This window comes from Leuciscus leuciscus (assembly GCF_965113295.1).
Source record: "Leuciscus leuciscus genome assembly, chromosome: 1".
Classification (NCBI taxonomy): Eukaryota; Metazoa; Chordata; class Actinopteri; order Cypriniformes; family Leuciscidae; genus Leuciscus; species Leuciscus leuciscus.
Genome location: NC_138725.1, coordinates 50,750,091 through 50,772,976, shown reverse-complemented (window position 1 = coordinate 50,772,976; position 22,886 = coordinate 50,750,091). Strand labels below are relative to the sequence as shown.

Genomic DNA, 22,886 nt, shown 5'->3' with positions numbered 1-22,886 from the left:
AGAGACAAAATAAGACTTTATTGGTGAGTGTGTGAAGGCTGAGTGCATATTTGTCAATATGTTCAAAAATGTGTGAATAGAGGCAAATTATGTAGATTCAACATCAGAATAAGAAACGTTGGAGTCTTCGGAAAAAATCATCAGTGCTTCATCTGGAAAAGTCAAGAAGATCAATAATAATAATTTAAAAAAAAAACATTTTAGTTACATAATGCAATCCAAAGTGAAGCCGTTATGTAATTGTAACAGTATCTTATTTATCATATTTAAAATGCTCTGTAGTCAATTTAGTAATGTTTGGGTTACCTTGAAGAGACTGTACAGCACGCTGTATGTCAGAGAAAAGAGGAAAAGGAAGATGAATGAAGTGGCAGTGAACTAGAGACTTCTGAACTCATCCTCCTCCAGAACATGGAATTACAGTTCAGAGCAAAGCCCTTCTCTGGCTCAGGCGGCTCCCCTGGAAAAGAAAAACACATGTACATGGGGCATATGAACAGGATAAGCACATTGTCCAGTACGTATATGCAAACATAAATCACACATCCTGAATTTAAAGCCCAATGTGTCTAAGGCTTCTAGTTAGTGTATAATTAAGAACATGGCGGCCACATGTAATGCCTGCGTGTACTCACACACATTCATTTGCACACTGCTAAATGTACACAGAAGTGACAAACATATAACATTGTCCTCTCTCTTACTCATTGTTTCTGCATTTTACCATACACTTTATAAAAATATGCTCAAACATATTCCTTTTTTCCCCCAAGTATCATCTCAGACATTAACTAATACTGACATATAAGTACACACTACATCCTTACAACAAAACATTTGCATGCCTTATTGATTGTAAATGTCAATATGGTGACTTTGGTGGTCACCAAGTGGCTTTACTGTGTGCAGAGTCACAATAATATTCTAATTTATCTAAATACTGATTAAACAGGACCAGAATGTAAAGTATGCAAAGTTTCTGATTGTAAGAACCATACGAGCTGGACTAAATCATGCAAAGTTGCAAACACAAAGATTTATTGCTTAAAATTGTAAAACAACATAAATGTCAAACCAAAATGAAATATTTTTGATTTGAAACATAGAACATTACAAACATAACTGTTATAGATGACATGAAAAGGCGATACAGTAAGCAGGACAAAACATAAATGCGCAATTTTAACAAAAGCATTACACCCAAACAGGTCAGAATACATTTTTGTTCTTGAAAACTATTGTTTTTTTTTCACACTATGATATTATGATGACTATGTTTCCGTTCATATTTATTTCATGCAATAACAAATTGAGCATAGTTTTGAGTGAAACTTGGCTTTGAAGTTTGACACATGCAGTTAGTAAAAAAAGCAAAACAATGACCAATGAACAAAAACATCAAAGACAGATAATCTGACAAGTGAGCAACAGGGAGCATAAGCACTGGAAAATGAACAAACGAACAGATACAAGTTAACATTGATAATCTTTGATACAAACTGGACATTCTGGCTGTTTACTTTTGCTTGTTGTCACTTGTAATGGAATACTTGTATTCTTCATGTTGGCGTGTTTGACTGCGCAGGTGATGGTGGTTTTGGGATCTTCATACTCTTTTTGTGACACTGTTAGGATGCTGAGAACAGTTTTGGTGTCCATTTTATAGTTGGGAGAACTGGTTATGGCCTCTATGTAAGGATTTCCGTTCACTTGCCACATGGGTATCTGTCCATCTGAGTTAAAGGAAGTGATAAAGGTTCATTAAACAAACAGAAGACTCAAACAATAATGAATAACAATAGTGTATCAAGACAGTCTAAGTCTATATTCCAATTTCATAAAATTATAATTGCACCTGTGGTTGTTACATACACCTTGTGATGCACTCTTGGACACATCATCAGTGATAGTACCTGGGGTCATAGGGGGTTTCGGGTCTTTCAACTTCAGACCCCCTACCCAGGCGACCCGACCGGGAGTGATCAGTTCCCGGCCTGCGTCCAAGAAGCGTTCGCCCACTGTTTGTCCCTCCTGATCCACAGCCATCGTGAGGCTTTTTCTGCAGCCTCTGGCGCTGCACTGATGGCTCTTCTCTTGCACACTCCTGTGATTCCCAGGCGGCTGTAGGCCCTGCAGAGTGACCTTCCTGCAAAGCCTCTTCCCCCAACCTCGATGGGCAAGCACTGTGCACGCCACCCCCGTCTCTGACATTCCTCTACCAGCTCCGCATATTTCTCCCTTTTCCTTTCACTCGCTTCCTCCATCCTCTCCTCCCAGGGCACTGTTAGCTCCAACAAGATAACCTGCTTCGATGTTACTGAGAGAAGAACCATGTCGGGTCTAAGGCTGGTCTCCACAATGTCTCGGGGGAACTTGAGCTGCTTTCCCAGATCCACCCTTAGCTGCCAGTCATTCGCTGTTCCCAGCAGGCCTGTCTGAACTGTTGGTCGGGAAGGCGGGGGTTCTCCTGCTCTTAAGAATGAAATTTTGCACCTTGGTGGTTGTAAATGCTTGCTCTGATTGATGGCAGTAGTGATGGACTCGGCAACCACCTTCAGCACTTGGTCATGGCGCCAGCGGTAGCGGCCTTCCCCAAGTGCTTTAGGACAGCTGCTGAGGATGTGTTCCAGCGATCCTCTTCCCTTGCACAAGGTACATGCCGGAGTCTCCACCTTGCCCCAACAAAAGAGATTGGATGGACTGGGAAGGGTGTCATAGACAGACTGAATGAGAAATTTTATGCGATAGGGCTCAGCCCTCCACAGCTCTGCCCATGAAATCTTTCTCTCCATGGCATCTTCCATCTGGTCCATGTGCCCTGTTGCCTCAGTCCCACCATCTGGCTTGCACGCTGTTCCTCGATCCCAGCCCTCACTTCTTTTTGGACCAGGTCCCGCCTTTCCTTACCCTTCAGTTTGTTATAATGGCTTATTGGGGTGCTTCCCAGTCCTGCACGGCCAATAGCCACGGGACCCACCAATTCCTTATGAGGCAGCAGTGATTCTGCCTGGTCCACCACCTCATGTGCCCTCCACTTTCTGCCAGTCCTGACCACAATGCCAGCTTGAGATACTCTTGGGTCCTTGGAATCCCTGTACTGAAGCACCTCCCTTGCTCTGGTAACCATGAACTCCTCGCTTAGGCTATTGATCGGTAGCGTTAGCTTTTTCTTCTTGCCGTAGAGGGCGATGCTGCTCAGACTTCTTGGCAAGCCCAACCACCGTTGAAGGTAATTGCTCACCCTCCTCTCAAATCCTTCCACGGTGGAAATTGGAAATTCGTACACCAACAACGGCCACAATATCCTAGGTAGGATTCCATGTTGGTAACCAAGCTTTGAATTTCCCCGGTAGGCCTGACTTGTCAACTGTCGTCAGCCAGCTCTCCAGTTGTTCATTTGTTGCCCTGATAGAAGCGGCATCCTTAAGAGAGCAGTCAAAGGTTTTCCCAAGGCTCTTCACCGGCTTCTCTGTGACTGATGGGATTTGGGTACTTCCTAGGGAGAAGTGGAACTGGTCTGTTACCTTCCCTTGTTAATGCACATACAGCCACAAAGTCAATTATTTGGAAGTAACATTGACTTACCTCCTTTATCAAAATGAATCTCCTGCTTGATTTCTCTGTTATTATTTGTGTCACGGATGGTGCAGGTGACTATTTCTCCATCAAACCATGTTGTTGTATTAATGGTGACATTGTGGATTATTTTAAACAGTGAAGTGTCAGTAACGTCCTTTCCTTGTCTGGTATCGTTAGATACAGGTACAGGTTCATCATTCACTGTGCATGACACTGAAGAGTCTTTCACTGTCTTTTGTACATCTCCAGAAACAACAGCTTCCAAGACAACTTTATCATGGCCAAATAGATCTCTCTCAATTGGTGGCTTCAGCGTCAGTGTGAATTTAGTAAGAAAGTATATAACTTCATGTGTAAATTTGGATTTAGGTGTATATCTGTGAATTGTAACAGGGAGCATAAGCACTGGAAAATGAACAAACGAACAGATACAAGTTAACATTGATAATATTTGATACAAACTGGACATTCTGGCTGTTTACTTTTGCTTGTTGTCACTTGTAATGGAACACTTGTATTCTTCATGTTGGCGTGTTTGACTGTGCAGCTGATGGTGGTTTTGGGATCTTCATACTCTTCTTTTGACATTGTTAAGGTGCTGAGAACAGACGTGGAGTTCTTTTCATGAATAGGAACACTGGTTATGGCGTCTTTGTATAAAGGCTCTTTGCTTAAGATGCTGAGAACAGATGTGGAGCTATTTTGATGAATAGGAACACTGGTTGTGTTCTCTAAAGGCTCTTTGCTTAATCTCCACATGCTTAATCCAAGGCTCTTTGCTTAATCTCCAACCTCCGACTTTCACGGCAGTCCATACAGTCCCTGATTGCTGCAGTGAAACCTGAATGCGACCATGGGTGGGAAAAGGACGTTGAGGTGCTGGTTTTCCTCTACTGGCTGGCCCATGCAGCATCATACCGGGTAGTATCACTCGCCTTTGACATCCCGAAGTCTACTGTGCACGACATTGTGCACAGAATGAGCAAGGCAGTCATCGGCATTTTGAGGCAGCTCATCGCTTTCCCCAGTGCAGATGACCTGGAGGTGGTGGGAGCAGGTTTTGCTCAACTGGCAGGGTCTCCAGCTTTCAGGGTAGTAGCTGGGGCAATAGATGGCTGTCACATCCGCATCAAACCACCAGCAAGTGACGTGCAGTGCTACTTCAACCGGAAGCTGTAATTCTGTACAGCTGCAGGCCATCACTGACCACCAGGGGAAGTTCCTCGACATTTTTGTTGGGTATCCTGGGTCGGTGCACGATGCCAGGGTGCTGAAGAACAGCCCTGTGTACACTGGCCGCCTGTTTCCACCTGCAGGAAAATGTATCCTTGCCTGAGTGCGCCCATCTGCCTCATGACGCCATACAGAGAGCCTGTACAGAATGCTGTACAGCAGGGCTATTCAATTAGTTTCATTCGAGCGAAAAGATGAGGTGGGCCGGTGGGTTGGTTTGGGGGTTTAGCTTATTTATTGAAACATAACAGGTTCAATAAATAAGTTAAAGTAACCCTAAAAAAGTATGGTATTTACTTGGAAATGTGATACCCAACAGTATGCAAATATATAAAACAATAATAAATAAAAACTTGATAATTTACAGCTGTGTACAACTATTTTCCTTGGAACAAATCAATTATTTATACAAACTTATAGCTGTTGGTGAGAAATAATAATAATTTTATTTATAATAGTTATGCTTAAATGAAAATATTCTGACAGCGAGACTTGATAACCACAGGCTACTCGCTCCCACGTATAAAAAATGCCTAAACACAAGTTAAAAACTATACGCACCTTTACAAAGAAACTGACATAATTTCATAACAAACATTAATTATAAATTCCTCTACCCACCTAATAAATCTAATGCAATATAAATCACTATATTTACTATTATATAATATTATAGTATATATATATTTACAATATTTATTTATTACTACATAGTATTCAATATAAATATTGCACATTTCTGCCCAACCCATGGTAAATTACTACAGTACATTCATGGTAAATGTCTGTAAGGGTGATTAGGGGATTTAAAGACTTCTAATTTCGTTCATGCCACAATGTTTCTCCTGCTTTCCTCATCAGTCTTGTTGGGAATGTTGAGACTGTTTCATCCGATTTAATACTAATTAAATCAATGAGTGATTTGTGGTTTGTAACAGAGAGGTTTCTGTCGAACTGAAACGCTTCCCACTGGTTGTCGCAACGCTGTTTAATATAGTGTCCGGGACCGGGAGTAAACGCAACTCCGTGCTGGGCCGTGTTGAAACAACTAGAAACAACTGAAAACATCGCTTTTTGTTGTTACTGTACTGAACGAGAACCCGCTTCAGATGATTCAGTGACGGAGCGGTCTGAATGAATCCGAATTTTAGACCGTTATGCAAGCGCGTTTAGAATCAAACCAAAAGAATGATTCATTCACGAATTGGTATCGCTGGTTCAGTCGACAAAAATTCGGGACACATAGAATAAACTGCTGAAATATTCGCACGTAAAGCGTTTCTCAGGTCAATTGGAGCGAGTATCAAACTGAATTAGCCGCATCGCCAGGAAAAGAGGAGGAGGGAGGTTGGTGCCGTCGGGCCGCATGGAGATGATTGGCGGGCCGCATTTGGCCCGCGGGCCGCCAATTGAATAGCCCTGCTGTACAGGCTCGCTACAACAGGAAGCATTCTCGTGCATGGAATATCGTGATGAGGGCCTTCGGGATGCTGAAAACGCTCTGGCGTTCCATTTTTTTCAAGGCACTGGAAGTCAGCCCTGCTTTTGTGCCAGATGTCGTTGCATGCTGCACGGTGCTCCACAACCTCTGTCTTATCAATGGGGACATAGTTGATCCAGAAGTTGCGGAGGATGACGATGGCCCACCTGAACCCCGCAACACAGAATCCAGCGCAGGAGAGCACGTGCGGGACAATTTAGCTGCAGCGGTGTCTGCACCAGGCAACTGTGTGCCTGCTCTTCATGAGCACGATTACCTGTAGGACAATTAACACAGGTTAAAATCAGTTCTTGTTCTTAGATTGACAGTGCTCCAGGTTGTCTGTTAGTTATGTTAGTTATTATGTAAATATGTAAAATATTATGTAGATATTATGTGCTGTGATGCGTACAGTGTAGTAGTAGTAGTTAGAGAGGTGCATGGCTATCTGTGTGCATCCCTCTGTCTTACAGCTCACTGCCGCTGGACAAAGCCTCTCCATCACCAAGACTCCTGTCGGGCCTCCTCGCGGCGCACATGGTAACTGGGGATATTGCAGACCCAGGCTAATCGACAGGGGATCTCGGAGCTACAGTGGCCCCTAGAGGTGACACCCACCAACCACTGGCACACTGCCTAAGGCTGAGTGTGAATTTGTATACCAAATCTTTAAAATGATAACTACATATCACATACTTGAGCTTAATTACAAATTATTTACTTCAAATCCAAATCCAAAATTACCCAAGGTTTTAAGTCCTCATCTTGTACACATGCTTTGAAAGAATCATATATTTAATTATTTTAAAGTGATGCCCTACAAATGAGATTGCTAGTATCAAAGTCCCTTTAGATCTTTTAGAAACCTGTGAAAATTACCTTACTGAAGCTGAAGTTAATTGTCTTTCCTCATCATGACACTATAATAAAAATGTTTTAATACTTTTCCTTTTGGTGGTGCTTTAAGCTATATTATACTACTTTATGCCAAAGTTGTGATTTTGTTTTAAGCTTTGTATTCTGTATCCATTTAAAAGTTATATACACAAAAATAAAACAAATACATTTTAACAGTGTCTGGAGTGTGTGGGTATTTATCTACAGTGCGGTACTTGCTTCAAAAACCATCTGGAATCTGCTACAAAATACACACACAAAACACTTAAAAAATATGAATTACTCAATGCCATTAAGCACTTTACCGACAATCTAGCTACTGTAAATCCCTGGGAATTAAGTGTTTTGTAATAAAACTAGCAAAAACAGCATGACATAGTGAACTTACTAACAAATAAATGAAAAGAGAGTGTGTACCATTAGATTCCTTTATAATTTTTTTGCAGTTATTTCTAACAGCTGAAGAAATCTTTCCTCTCTCTCTTTTGTCTCCCTTTCTCTCTCTCTCACTTCTCGGTCTCTTCTTTCTTCTCTTTCGCTGGCCTCGTGTTCTAGTCTCTTCTCATGCTCTCGTCGCTCTCTTTCTTTTCTGCCCTCCTTTTCCTCCATCTCTCTCCATCGCCTCTCCTCCCTTTCAATGGCATCTCTTTCTCTTTCAGCTTCCCTCTCCTCCATCTCTCGGATCAGCTCCTCAAAATCTTTCCTTTTCCTCCCTACTCACGCTCTGACCTCACTGAGGATGGAGAGGTAACAGCAACATCCGGGCCAGATGAGGCAATAAGGGTGGGTGGTGTGATGGAGGGTCTGCCCCCTATTGCCTCATCCATGGCAGAATACCATTTCCAGGATGCTGCTGTTACACCCCCCCCCCCCATCCTCAGTGCTCACCCCAGTCTGTGCACATTTCAGATCCTACAAATATTTGAAAACAGAATATCAAGACAGTCAATTACATTGTAAAACATATGTTCTCTTACCAGAGGTTCTCTCGTATTGCGTAAGTTAGCTTACGCTACGGGTAAAGTCATCTTTTCTCGAGATATGAAGCCAAAAAATTATCCTTAATTTTTAGTCATTGTCAACGCAGTGCAGCAGCTAGCAGACCTAACATCCGGTGGCGCATGCGCATGCGCGAGCGGCGACACGGTCCCTGCACGTCTCCAACCTGTGTTTGTTTGTTTTGTTTTAATGTATGTTTTTAGACGCCGTAACTTTGCGGATTAATTAAGCCATAAACCAATAACGTGTTGGCCCACACTATGAGGCCGAACCAAGTAATTTTTCTGCTGATCCTCACTTTGTTGGCCGACCTTATCCAACATGTCATCGGCCACAACATTAAGACGTACACCGACCAGACGGCTCGGATCACCTACACCCGGGACTTTCTGTTAAATATCGGACTCCCTTCAACCCGTCTTTGCTTCAAAGACACGTCGTTGTTACCACCCGAATGTGTCAGAGGCAACAACGGCAAAACAAGGAAACGCGGATTAAAAGGCAACCCTATTCGGTTGTTAAGTCGTGACGTAACCAATACTCTTTCCGGGTCCAAAGTCCAGGTCCTCTCTACCTACCTACCGCTTTCGCTGGTGTTTTGGTTATTATTGAGTGTTTTTACAATGCCGCAGTGCTGTGTCTCGTGTCCCGAGCTAACTCACTTCAACCTCGTAAATCTTCTTTTTCATTGAGGACTCTACTCTTAATTATGCCACCTGAGTGATGAGCTACACTAACCACTCTGTTGGTGTTAAAGGAATTTAAACCCTTTTTGACCGCCAAGGGTGCCTCACTAAGAAGGACGTGATCGTAAATAAATTTACAGGTTCCACCGTTGTTATTTCTGGACCGCTTGGGACCCAAAACGTCACGCGTGACGTCAGACTTAACAATCGGATAGACAATCTCTTCCAACTGTCATGCTCGGTAATGTCCAAAGCCTACGGAACAAAGTGGATGAGTTGCGGGCCTGCACTCAGTACCTCTCGGACTACCGGCATTCTTGCCTTATCTGCCTGACAGAGAGTTGGCTTACGGGGGCGGACCCTGATTCTGCAGCCGACCTGGAGGGTTTCACGCTGGTGAGGATGGACCGCAACCAAAATTCTGGAAAAAGCCGGGGTGGAGGTGTGTGTGTATATATTAATAGTAAGTACTGTTACCCTGCTCATATTACAATAAAACACGAAGTTTGCACAAAGGACATTGAACTACTAGCGCTCAGCTTAAGGCCCTATCACTTGCCTAGAGAGATACACCAAATCAGACTTTTTGTTGTGTATATCGCACCCTCTGCCGATACACAAGCTGCTGCTTCTACTATCCATGAACTTTTAGCTCTGTCGGAGTCAGAGGCTCCAGATTCTGCTAACTTTGTGATGGGAGATTTTAATTCTTGTAGCCTAAAGGAGCAATTACCCACATACCAGCAATATGTCACTTGTCCCACCCGCGGCACAGCCTGCCTCGATCAGTGCTATGGAAATATCCAGGACGCCTTTTACTCTAAAGCACTGCCCGGCTTAGGAAACTCAGATCACAACATGGTTAAACTGAGGCCCGCGTATGTGTCTAGGCTGCGGCGTGAGAAAGTCAGAAAGGTGGAGGTTAAGAGCTGGACTGCTGCCGCATCCGAGGCACTGCGAGATTGCTTAGAGCGCACGGATTGGAACATAGTGACCGACGGGACCGAAAACGTCAACGACGTGGCGCTTGCTATCTCGGGGTACATACCATTCTGCGAGGACGCAATCATTCCCAAAAAGACTGTTAAGATGTTTCCTAACAACAAGCCCTGGGTAACTCCAGAATTAAAACAACTTCTTAACCAAAAAAAGCGACTGTTCAAATTGGGAGGAAATAGAGAAGAGAAAAGGACTGTGCAGAAAAACATAAAAGGTATGATCAGGGACTGTAAAGCAGCATATAAACGAAAATTAGAGAACTTTTTTAGAAATGATACTAGGAGAGCTTGGCAGGGGGTACAGGCAATCACAGGATACAAGCCTAAGAGGCATCTCATGGCAGTGGAAAATGAACTTGAAATGGCAAATGATTTGAATGATTTTTATTGTAGATTTGATATTCATGATTTTACAGCTGAACAGGAACTGGTTTATAAAGAAATCAGTAGTATGAAGTGTGTGGATATAGATATTTCTATAGACAATGTTAAGTCTTACTTTAGACATGTGAATCCCCGTAAAGCTAGTGGGCCTGATAGTATTAGCAGCAGGACATTAAGGGTGTGTGCAGATCAGCTGGCACAGCCCTTTCAAAGGCTGTTCCAGCTGTCAATAGACACTGGTGTAGTTCCTTCTACAGGTCCTTCTCAATAAATTAGCATATTGTGATAAAGTTCATTATTTTCCATAATGTAATGATAAAAATTAAACTTTCATATATTTTAGATTCATTGCACACCAACTGAAATATTTCAGGTCTTTTATTGTTTTAATACTGATGATTTTGGCATACAGCTCATGAAAACCCAAAATTCCTGTCTCAATAAATTAGCATATCATGAAAAGGTTCACTAAACGAGCTATTAACCTAATCATCTGAAACAACTAATTACCTCTAAACACCTGCAAAAGATTCCTGAGGCTTTTAAAAACTCCCAGCCTGGTTCATATCTCAAAACCGCAATCATGGGTAAGACTGCTGACCAGAATGCCATCATTGACACCCTCAAGCAAGAGGGTAAGACACAGAAAGAAATTTCTGAACGAATAGGCTGTTCCCAGAATGCTGTATCAAGGCACCTCAGTGGGAAGTCTGTGGGAAGGAAAAAGTGTGGCAAAAAACGCTGCACAACGAGAAGAGGTGACAAGACCCTGAGGAAGATTGTGGAGAAGGACCGATTCCAGACCTTGGGGGACCTGCGGAAGCAGTGGACTGAGTCTGGAGTAGAAACATCCAGAGCCACCGTGCACAGGCGTGTGCAGGAAATGGGCTACAGGTGCCGCATTCCCCAGGTCAAGCCACTTTTGAACCAGAAACAGCGGCAGAAGCGCCTGACCTGGGCTACAGAGAAGCAGCACTGGACTGTTGCTCAGTGGTTGCTCAAATTTTGCATGTCATTCGGAAATCAAGGTGCCAGAGTCTGGAGGAAGACTGGGGAGAAGGAAATGCCAAAATGCCTGAAGTCCAGTGTCAAGTACCCACAGTCAGTGATGGTCTGGGGTGCCATGTCAGCTGCTGGTGTTGGTCCACTGTGTTTTATCAAGGGCAGGGTCAATGCAGCTAGCTATCAGGAGATTTTGGAGCACTCCATGCTTCCATCTGCTGAAAAGCTTTATGGAGATGAAGATTTCATTCTTCAGCATGACCTGGCACCTGCTCACAGTGCCAAAACCACTGGTAAATGGTTTACTGACCATGGTATTACTGTGCTCAATTGGCCTGCCAACTCTTCTGACCTGAACCCCATAGAGAATCTGTGGGATATTGTGAAGAGAAAGTTGAGAGACGCAAGACCCAACACTCTGGATGAGCTTAAGGCCGCTATCGAAGCATCCTGGGCCTCCATAACACCTCAGCAGTGCCACAGGCTGATTACGGCCATGCCACGCCGCATTGAAGCAGTCATTTCTGCAAAAAGGATTCCCGACCAAGTATTGAGTGCATAACTGAACATAATTATTTGAAGGTTGACTTTTTTTGTATTAAAAACACTTTTCTTTTATTGGTCGGATGAAATATGCTAATTTATTGAGACAGGAATTTTGGGTTTTCATGAGCTGTATGCCAAAATCATCAGTATTAAAACAATAAAAGACCTGAAATATTTCAGTTGGTGTGCAATGAATCTAAAATATATGAAAGTTTAATTTTTATCATTACATTAGGGAAAATAATGAACTTTATCACAATATGCTAATTTATTGAGAAGGACCTGTATATGGAAAAAATCTGTGATCGTGCCCTTACCCAAAAATAATAAACCTAGGGAACTTAATGACCTGCGCCCTGTTGCCTTAACATCTACGGCAATGAAATCTTTTGAAAAAATAATTTTGAAACAGCTTTTATGTGAGGTCACACCATCCTTAGACCAAAACCAATTTGCATATCGTGTGGAGAGATGGGTGGAAGATGCACTGCTGACTCTGACAAATAACATATATGAGCACCTTGAACAGTCAAAGAGTCTTGTCAAGATTGTGTTCATAGATTTCAGCAGTGCCTTCAACACAATCCAACCCCACCTGATGGTAAAAAAATTGGTTCACCTTGGGGTTAACCCAAGATTAGTTTTGTGGATTTTTGACTTTTTGACGAATCATAGTCAACAAGTCAAATTCAATTCATGTGTCTCATCGTTAAAAGCCATAAATACAGGGGCACCACAAGGGTGCGTTCTGTCCCCTATTCTGTACACCTTATACACCAACAGCTTTTTAAATATGCTGATGATACAGCATTAGTGGGTTTTGTACAGTCCAATACTGCATCCCTAGAGGGTTTTGAGAGGGAGGTGCAGGGTTTTATTAATTGGTGTACAGATAATTTCCTTGTGGTTAATGTGAAGAAAACAAAGGAGATGACTATAGATTTTAATAAAAAGGGAATTATAGTTCCACCCTCAAATATAAATGGTGTAGTGGTAGAGCGGGTCACAACATACATATATTTGGGTGTTGAAATAGACAATAAATTGACTTTTAATGAATGTGCACTAAATAAGTCCAAAAGGTTACAGAAGAGGATGTTTTTTCTAAGGAAACTTAACCATTTTAGAATAGACAGCTGTATTCTTCAGATGTTTTACAAAGCTCTCTTGCAGAGTGTCTTATCATTTGGCCTTATTTGTGCCTTTGGTAACATGTGTATCAAGGACCAGAATAAACTGCAACGAATAATCAAAACAGCCAGTAAGATCATTGGAGTTGATCAGGTATCTGTAGCCCAATTGTATAATGACCTTAGTCTTAAAAAGACAGAACAAATTCTAAATGATTCTACCCACCCTCTTCATCAGAATTTTTTAAGAAGCAACAGGTCAAGTGGCAGACTACTGCAAAGGAAAATTAGGACCACAAGGTACAGCAATTATTTTGTGCCTACAGCAATTAGACTGTACAATAAGCAGCTAGCACTCAGCTAGTTTATTTATCCACACATGCTTGTCATTGTTTTATTGTTTAAATGTTTTAAATGCTTTTGTATTTAATATTTTGTACTTATGTTTTTATTGGTATGTAGCAGGCTATTTAACAATGGAGCGTGTAATGGTGACCACATGAATTTCCTACTTGTGGATAATAAAGTTTACCTTGACCTTGACCTTGACCTAGAGCAGGCTATCTAGCGCGCTCATTGGCTGCTCCGCGGCAACTGCAGCAGCCTACCAGTGAGCCTGGCGTGACGTCGCGCCCTCACGCGTCACAGCCCGCCAGAATGGGAGTGGCTTAGCGTATAAAAGGAAGGCTCGGAGGCTGATACCCTGATTTTCGTCTCTTCAGCGAAGCTCTCCGCATCGCTGCACTCTGAGAGAAGCCGCCGCCGTCGAAACCAGCGCCTGCAAGCCGAGGAAAGCGTCTGAGGAAGCTGGCCGTCTTCGCTGCCTTCAGCCTTCCGTGCCTGCTTCGCTATCCGGCGACAAGTATCCTTTTTACTAGCGCTTCTGCTGTGTGTTCGCCGCCGCGACACACTTCTGCTAAAAGAGCCGAGGCGTTTGTTTCAAAATGCCTCGTATTTCATGCGGCTCGTGCCGAGCCCCTCTCAGCGACAGGGACCGCCACCTCATCTGCGCTCTCTGCCTGGGACGTGACCATGCAGCCGCCGCCTTGTCTTCGGGCGGCTGCGAGCTTTGCGATGAACTGCCGATGTCGACTCTGCGGGCTCGACTCGCCTTGTTCGACGCTGATGCTGCCACTCCGCCTGTCCCTGGGCCGCGCAAGAAGAAACGCCGCTCACAGAGACCACCGGAGTCTGATGTGCCAGCCTGGTTTTTGCCGGAGCTTCTCCCGCGAGCCTCGCTCTCTCCCTCTCCGCCCCCGCTTCCCGATGCGCAGCTGCCGGCTCCTGCCCGCACTGCCGTCGCCTCAGGGGATGAAGCGGATGAGGACGCCATCATCGACAGCTACTCTATCCTGGCTTCGAACAGCGAAGAGTGGTCCGGATCTCACTGCTCCACCTCCTCTTCGACCCAGGAATCTGGCCGGGCTCGCGCTAGTGTGGACGACGAGCTTCTCTGCCTCCTCACTAGGCTGTCGAGCACTTAGGCCTCGAATGGTCACCACCGAAGGCGCCCGCGCCTAACAGGCTCGACGGGTGTTTTCTGCCTAGCCGCCGACAAGCGCCTGCGTCTAGGTCAGCACCCTTCCTGCCCGAGCTCCACGCTGAGCTTTCCAAATCCTGGAACGCTCCTTTCTCCGCGAGACTCCGCTCCTCAGTCTCCTCGACTCTCTCTCACGTGGACGGAGCCGCGGAGAAGGGGTATACCCAGATTCCCCCGGTGGAACAGGCGGTCGCAGCGCACCTTTGCCCCCCATCCGCAAGATGGCGCTCAAAGTCTGCCCTCCCGTCAAAAGCCTGCAGGACTACGTCAGCACTCGTCAGCCGCGCCTTCTCTGCTGCTGGACAGGCTGCTTCCGCCCTGCACACAATGGCGGTTCTCCAGATCCTCCAGGCCGATCTCCTCTGCGAAATGGACGAGAAAGGCCCGAGTCACACCGCCTTCACGGACTTGCGCAGCGCGACGGACCTCTCCCTTCGCGCTACCAAGACCGCGGCCCAAGCCATCGGGAGATCCATGGCCTCCCTTACAGTCACCGAGCGCCATCTGTGGCTAACGCTCGCCAACATGGGTGAGTCTGAGCGGTCCGTCTTCCTCAACGCCCCGCTCTCCCCCACCGGCCTCTTCGGCCCTGCTGTAAGCGGCATCGTGGATCGTTTTTCGGAGGTACAGAAAGCGTCGCAGGCCATGAATCTCTTCCTGCCTCGCCGCTCGAGTTCAGCTGCAGGCCGCTCTCAAGCACAGCCTCCTGCACGCAGCTCTACACAGCGCTCGTCTCGACCTCCGCCTTCGCAGCAACGACAGGGCGGCCGCCCTTGGTCGCGCTCATCCAGCCAGCACAGACCGCCTCCCCCTCGGGGACCCCGGCCTAAGATCTCGCTGAACCCCGAGCCTGCGAAGTCCTCCTAGCATGCGCAGGGAGGAAAAGACGGTTGGGTCCCGCCGCGGCCGGACCGCCGTCAAAACTCACAACTTTACCTCTGCCAGTCCCCTTAGAAAAGGCTACTGCAGTAGTGTTCACCGCAGCCAACGAGTCAGTTACACAACTCGCTTGCCTGCACATGAACGCCGTTCTCACGGCGACCCAGAGAAATCTCAAAAAGAGTATAAAGTCTGGTTATCCGGCTCACGCCGACGGTGTTATAAGTGTAGTCAATGTGCCCACATCCCAGTGTTCACCCCTACACACAAGCACGATCTCCCCTGTGTACCCCACAGAGCACACTCTCATAAAGCGGGCACGCGCCGCTCGAGTGTCAAATGTAGGAAATGTGCCCACGATCCAGTGCCCACAACTACACTTTGCCCGCTCTGTCTCGCAACTGTCTTGGGGGTTAGATCACATAAAGCTCCCCACTACTGGCCGTGTTACGAATGTAAGCCCTGTGCCCGCCTACGAGCGCTCACGCTTACTGATAAACACATTAACGCCCACGCCGCTCTCGCGCCACGGGTTTCTCACTGCAAAATGTTCTCCGTCCCATTGAGTGTTGTCCAGCCAGTTATCGCTATCAGCGAGCTCCCGTTCCCCAGAATCGACAGCGCGCGCACCGCGCAAATTCCTCTGTTACGAGTCCCCTATCCCGCGCAGTGCAGCGGCCGGGACCCAGAGGCCATTCGACCCCTAGCTATGCATGCGGAAGCGTGGGAAGCTATCCCGGGCGTGTCAGAATGGGTGCTGAACATTGTGAAACGGGGCTATTCGCTGCAGTTCGCTCGCCGTCCCCCGCGCTTTCGAGCACGGACCGAGACGAGAGTGAATACAGAAGCAGCCCATCTGCTTCATACAGAAATAGCGAAACTATTGTGCAAGGGGGCGATAGAACGAGTACATCCTTCTCTGACCGAGACGGGCTTTTACAGCCGCTATTTCCTCGTTCCCAAGAAGGACGGAGCTCTCAGACCCATATTAGATCTGAGATATTTGAACAAAGCTCTCATGAGACGGCCGTTCAAAATGCTCACAACCAGACAAATCCTCGCGCAAATCCGCCCGAGGGACTGGTTTATTTCTCTCGATCTGAAAGACGCATACTTTCAGATTCAGATTATACCCCGTCACAGGCCATTCTTGAGATTCACCTTCGACGGTCAGGTACTGTATATCAATACACCGTCCTCCCGTTCGGCCTGTCTTTAGCACCCCGTACGTTCACGAAATGCATGGACTCGGCCCTCGCTCCCCTGAGAACACAGGGCATGCGAATTCTGAACTATTTGGACGACTGGTTGATTCTAGCGCAGTCAGAGGAAGAACTCATATCCCACAGACTAGCGCTACTCAGCCATCTGAAAAGCTTGGGTCTCTCGGTCAACTGGACCAAGAGCTCATTAATACCCAGTCAGTCGATCTCTTTTTTGGGAATAGAGCTGGACTCGGTGGCTATGACGGCCAGACTGTCGACACAGCGCGCGCGCCGTATTCGACATCTCGCCGCGTCTTTTCAGAAAGGCAGGTGTTTCCCCCTGAAAGCATTTCAGAGGATGTTGGGCCACATGGCTTCAGCTGCAGCGGTGCTTCAGCTGGGCCTACTGCGCATGCGCCCGCTTCAGCGCTGACTGAAAGCGAGAGCGCCCCGCAGAGCGTGGATTGCCGGCGGCTCGCGAGTCAGTGTGAATCAGGGCTGCGTCTCAGCCCTGCAGCCCTGGCTGGCGGCCGAATGGTACCAACGGGGAGTTACAATGGGAGTTATCTCGCACCGGAAAACGATCTCGACAGACGCCTCCAACCTAGGTTGGGGAGCGCTTCTCGAGGGCAGACCTGTCTATGCCTTCACATAAACTGTCGGGAGATGCTAGCGGTCGAGAATGCACTGAAACATTTTCTCCCATACCTGCGAGGACACCATGTACTAGTTCGCACAGACAACATGTCAGTGGTGTCCTACGTGAACCGTCAGGGCGGGATCAGATCCAAAATCCTCTGCGCACTGGCGGAACGCCTCCTCGTTTGGGCTCAGGGCTCACTGCGCTCGCTGAGAGCCGCGCATGTGCCCGGTCACCTGAACGTCGGCCCAGACAGACTGTCCAGAGACAACGTTCCCCCCGGGGAATGGTCTCTGCACCACCAGACAGTCCAGCTTCTATGGCGCCTGTTCGGCAGAGCGAAAGTCGACCTCTTTGCGTCAGACGACAACGCCCACTGCCCGATATTCTTCTCGAAGAGCGAGGACGCGCTGGCCCGAGCCTGGCCCAGCCTCCCTCTGTATGCTTTTCCCCCGATCTCGCTGTTACCCCAGGTGATCGGGAGGATCAGGGAAACGCGCCACTCAGTGCTCCTCATAGCCCCGCACTGGGAGAACCAGACATGGTTCCCGGAATTAATGCGGCTGGCAGACTCAGCCCCATGGCCGATCCCGGTGAGGAGAGACCTTCTCTCTCAAGCCCGCGGTTCGATCTGGCATCCCCATCCAGAGCGCTGGTCTCTGCATGCGTGGAGAATCAACGGATACTCGTTGATTTGCCAAAAGGGGTCGTGAACACGATCACGCAGTCTAGAGCCCCCTCTACGAGACGGCTCTACGCGTCAAAATGGTCTGTATTTAACAAGTGGTGCACGGGGAAAAATTTAAACCCACAAGCGTGCGGGATTTCGTGGGTTTGTGCTTCCTTCAGGCGCTGCTGGATGCGGGCAGGTCCCCCTCCACGCTCAAAGTCTATGTTGCGGCTATTGCAGCGTTTGCCGACTCGGCGCGCGGCCGCGCATTAGGAAGGAATGAATTCATCATCCGCTTCCTTAAGGGAGCCAGGAGGATGAATCCCCCGCGGCCCCCCTCGGTTCCGATCTGGGATTTGTCTTTGGTCCTAGAGGCCCTGAAAGCTTATCCCTTCGAACCTTTGGACACTGTGGATCTGAAATACCTCACGTTCAAAACCGTTTTTCTGATAGCTCTGTCTTCAGTTAAACGCGTGGGTGACTTACACGCGTTATCAGTTAACGCGGCGTGTCTTGAGTTCGGACCTAATGACTCAATAGTCATTCTCAAACCGAGACATGGTTACGTCCCCAAGGTGATGGGTACTCCTTTCAGAGCGCAGGTCATTTCCCTCTCAGCCCTACCGGCATCCTGCAGCGAGGTTGATAGTAACCTCCTCTGCCCTGTTAGGGCTCTGAGGAATTACGTCACGCGCTCCGCCGCTTTCAGGCGCTCGGAGCAGCTTTTCGTTTCGTTTGGAGGGCACACCAAGGGTCTCGCCACCTCGAAACACAGTCTGTCCAGATGGATAGTGGACGCTATTGCGGCAGCTTATGCGTCCCTCAGCAACTTCGTACTACTGATCACCGTTTTACAAAAGGATTAATAGTTTGGAGTGAAGCATACGCACAATTGGTAAGTCACAAGGTTTTATGGAGTTATAGTATGCAACATAAGTTGATTGAGTTATAGGCTAATGTTACCGCTACAGCTGCCGCGATGTCTTGGAGATTCAACCAGATAACAAAATATGTCTTGAAACGACACCTCCGGCCATTTGGTTGGGTCATTGACCCAGTTTTTAATTAAATATGGGCAATCATAACCTATTGCAGTTAATTTTACAATGTACCGTTGCCGGTCGGCAGGTGTCAATGACTCGCAATACCACATTTGTGTCATTCAAATAAACACGATGTTCGCAGTGTTTTCCCCCACGCCGACTCCACCCTCGCCACGCCCCCAACTATGACTAGTTGCCGACTGTATGTATCCATGCTGCCTAGCAGGAGCAGACGAGAGAGTTCTTGCCCAGAACAGACCCATACAGCCTGTATGCTAATTGTCAATCATATTTGACTAGTGGTCATGACAGAAATGCATGTATGGCCATTACAGTGAAGTTGTTTTTCTTTTTTTCTTTCTTTTTAAAAAAAAAAAAATAGATGTTCTAGATGAATGTTAGATCTACAATAGATTTTCTTCTCTAAGATCAGATCCCTGCTTTCAAAACAATTAACACTCAATTTCACATGGAATGATTTCAGTAGGCCCCAAACTGGTATCTGCAGGGTTGATAATACACACATCACAAATGTACACAGCAATCACAATTGTATATATTTTTTTCAAAAGTAACAAACATTGTTATACAAATAATAAGAAAGCATGAGAAGGGGAAAAGAAAGAGGCGTCAGAGTGGTGGAGAGAGTTGAGGAAGGGGTGTAACGAGAGGAAGAGTGGAACAGGTAGAAAAAGATGAGGGGAGAGGAGGAGAGAGTTTAAGAAAAGGAGAGGGTATAAAGTGGAGAATGGGAAAAAGGTAAAAGGAAAAGGGCTTTGGTGTAGTGGAACGAATAAGAGGAGAAATTGCAAGAAGACATGAACAGAAAGAAAGGGGACAGCAGGATGTAAAAGATGTAAAAGGTACAGACTTTTAAAAGAAATGTGAGTCACGCTCATGGCCTCTTCTTGGGAGAAGCTAAACAGATCCAAAGTGTTATATGGCATTACACATCTATTTTTATGAGTATTATGATTGCTGACAGTGTACATTTGTAGTTTTGAGACAGCCTGTTCTGTAAATGTCCAAACATTTTTCAGAATTAAAGTCTAGAACACTGAGATGGATGAACAAGTTTGTTTTCAATGCAATAAGAGCATGCCACTTTTAAAAAATGCCACCAAACACAATGGAAGTGGCCTGTATGTTGAGACAGTAGAACTTCTATAACAAAAACCCTCATTGAAGAACTATATGATAAACATGTATTTTCATTAGTGTATTTGTATGCCAATAGCTGAATATGTTATTAAAAAAAACAATAGAGAACACACCTGTAGTTTTGAAGATAGTATTTACTTTTAATAAATACATTAATAGAATAAACTGCAGTGCTTCATTATGCAGTGAATATTAAACCATTTTAATTGTTTTGAGATCAACTACATTCATTAGAAGAAATGTGTCAAATCAATTGAGAAAAATAGTAACATCAAATATGTTTTTCTCACTGTTCCCAGTTAAAGGAGAACTCCGGTCAATTTTAACATTGAGCTAATTTTTTTGTAAATTTGGAGTGCTGTCAGTACAGAGAACAACGACAAAAATCGGTGTTGCCTACACCATGTTATCCTCTTTTTTTAAATTTGCACCCTGTTGACTTCAATGGGGCAAGTTTTAAACCTGCTTTTAGCCTCTTAACATCCTTGATGTTACAAGTGCACAGCCAATGTGAGTGATTCCTTCAGAGTGAACACGGGTGAATCTGACTGCAGTAGATGTGAAAGATATGAATACAAGTGATGTCATTTCAGCCAGCGCACATACCTGTATTTACATCCTGTTTCGGTCGAAGTCCATAGTAGTCGATTGTCGAGTTCTCGCGTGTGATCATAGGTAACTAAACCTATGCGCGTGAACTCGACAATCGACTACTGCGGACTTCGACCGAAAACAGGATGTAAATACAGGTTTATGTATTATGATTTTTTGGTAAGTGTTCCAAACCCTAAATATAGTATAAAGCCTCTACTTCTGCAACAACAGCAGCTCAGCTCAATTATTTCCATTACATGGACATACACAGTAATAACAGGTTTTGTTCAATGTGGATTGAGAGAGGAGAAAACTTTTTTTGTGTGTTATTTTTACAATCCCATGGACACATTTCTCAAACCTTTCACAATGCAAAGCATCAGTCTATGTGAGCTAAACTGTGGATCATTTGTCATTGCTTTGGCACAAAATGTAGGTATTCAATGACTACATCTTTCAAATTACATCACTTTTCTCACTTAGACACAAACATCTCAAAAACTCTACAGGCCAATTTATAAGTGAATTATAAACAGAGACTGAGAGTGTCATTCTTGCTTCGTAAAGAGACTTTACAAAAGAAAACAGTGTACGTTGTCAACCTTTGTTAATTTTCTGGAAGAATGAGTTGATTTGAGACCTAAATGAATTGTTTCGTCAGCTTTAGTGCATTTTGAATGTGATATTGACTGCTGTGCCAAGCTGGTTATGAAAACTGTATTAAGGATTTTGAAAAAGTGTATTGAAAACTGTGTCCTATAGCGATTGTAAAAAAAACTGTAATATCTGGACAAGGGAGAGGAATATTGAGGGTGGATAGGAGTAGTTCAGGACAAGGGAGGAGAAGAGGAAGGGGAGAGGAGTAAGAATGTGTGATATTCTGCATCTTTATGTTTTTTTTTTTTTTACAAACGCAGAACAAAAAAACACGTATGTTGGATCTTCTGTTATGGTGTGTGAAAGGGCATAAACTACCAAGGGGGCACCATCGACACCCCCACCCCTGCAAGGCAATTTCAACTGAAGTTCTGCGTAGGGGACCCATTTGACCAGTTGTCACGAACTGCTCCGAGACACAAAGGTTGAGATCCAATTGCAGCTTTATTTGAAGTGTAATCCAGAATCATAATCAGCACAAGCAGGGATCAAACACAGGAAGGCAGTCCAAACAAACAAACAAACAAACAAGGCAGGGGTCAGAGGCAGAAGAGTAATCCAGGGAACAGGCCAGAAATCCAAAAACCAAGAGACACGAAACCAGGGAAAACGCTCGGAAATGCAGTGCAACAACATACAAAACTTTGCAATGATTGATATGAACAAGGAATAAATAGGCTGAAACTAACAAGGTGATGAGATACAGGTGAATGAGATACAGGTGAATACAATCAGTGATGATGAGTCCGGGCAGTGAGTTATGGGAAATGTAGTCTGAGTGAACAAGATAGTCTGGTGTGGAGTGCCCTCTGGCGGCTCTGATGGGCACTCCAGCTTGTGACCGTTACACCAGTGCCCTGAGCAATTATGTAACTTGTGTAGCTATTTTTTTGTACTTTACATTACTTTCTATAAAGTAATGACTCATTCACTTCTATAAAGTATATTGCCAACAAAATGCACACATTCAACACTCAACCAAGAACAGATGAAAGTATAAGGAAAAGTATAAGAAAAGTGAATTATAAAAAACAGTGGATTATATATTGTCTGTATGCTGAGAGAACTGAAACATGACAAGTAATGCAGTTTTTGTATTGCCATCAAATGTTAGTAATTTGATATCTTAGTGCTATTATTAACTATATCCCAGGTGGATAGAAAATGGTGTTTAAACAGAATTATTAGATACTGAATCAAGTTTGCCTTGTTTTGATAGAGTTAGTGTATAGAAAGGTTTTTTTTTTTATTTTTATGCAGAGTTGGTATTTAATGTGTATTTAATGTAACAAAATGTGGTTTTGGACAGAAAATTTACTATTTGACTGTTTGTGTGATGCAGGTGTGTTACTATGTTAAGAATTTAGAAAAAAGTACTAAACACTTGTTTAGCAATTGTAAAAAAAAAAAAACAACCAAAATTAAGCAATGTAAGTAAAATAAACCACGGTATAGGATTGATAAAATATATATTTAATGTTTAATTGTTGTAGGCTTTGGTTTGAAATGTAAACATTTTAACATTTCCAAGAATTGTTAGTCATAAACATGAACGTTTCTCTT

At 44.9% G+C, this 22,886-nt stretch overlaps 2 protein-coding genes across 6 annotated transcripts in view; both read right to left on the bottom strand.

Annotated features, from left to right (window-relative positions):
- Positions 1 to 316: 316 nt before the first annotated feature.
- LOC309475601 (uncharacterized protein) overlaps positions 317 to 22,886 on the bottom strand; it is a 39,118-nt gene continuing 16,548 nt past the window's right edge. For 3 of the 4 annotated variants that reach the window (XM_082138439.1, XM_082138438.1, XM_082138440.1), the window contains exons 20-21: positions 1,521 to 1,720; positions 317 to 460 (exon numbers count right to left, since the gene is read on the bottom strand). In XM_082138439.1, coding sequence (XP_081994565.1) covers positions 336 to 460; positions 1,521 to 1,720 — 325 coding nt within the window. In that variant the 3' untranslated portion in view covers positions 317 to 335. The remainder of the gene's footprint in view (positions 461 to 1,520; positions 1,721 to 22,886) is intronic. The other variant, XM_082138437.1, reaches the window with a different exon arrangement.
- Positions 1,605 to 4,445, bottom strand: LOC309476066 (uncharacterized protein). 2 transcript variants are annotated; one of them, XM_082139219.1, is made up of 2 exons: positions 1,856 to 2,876; positions 1,605 to 1,733 (listed from the first exon to the last, which is right to left on the bottom strand). In XM_082139219.1, exon 1 carries the CDS (start codon positions 2,811 to 2,813, stop codon positions 1,983 to 1,985), a length of 831 nt encoding a protein of 276 aa, XP_081995345.1. In that variant the 5' UTR covers positions 2,814 to 2,876; the 3' UTR covers positions 1,605 to 1,733; positions 1,856 to 1,982. The 2 variants fall into 2 exon arrangements, 1 of the variants encoding a protein (XP_081995345.1); XR_014197917.1 differs by lacking the exon at positions 1,856 to 2,876 and adding an exon at positions 3,586 to 4,445 and having other exon boundaries at positions 1,718 to 1,733.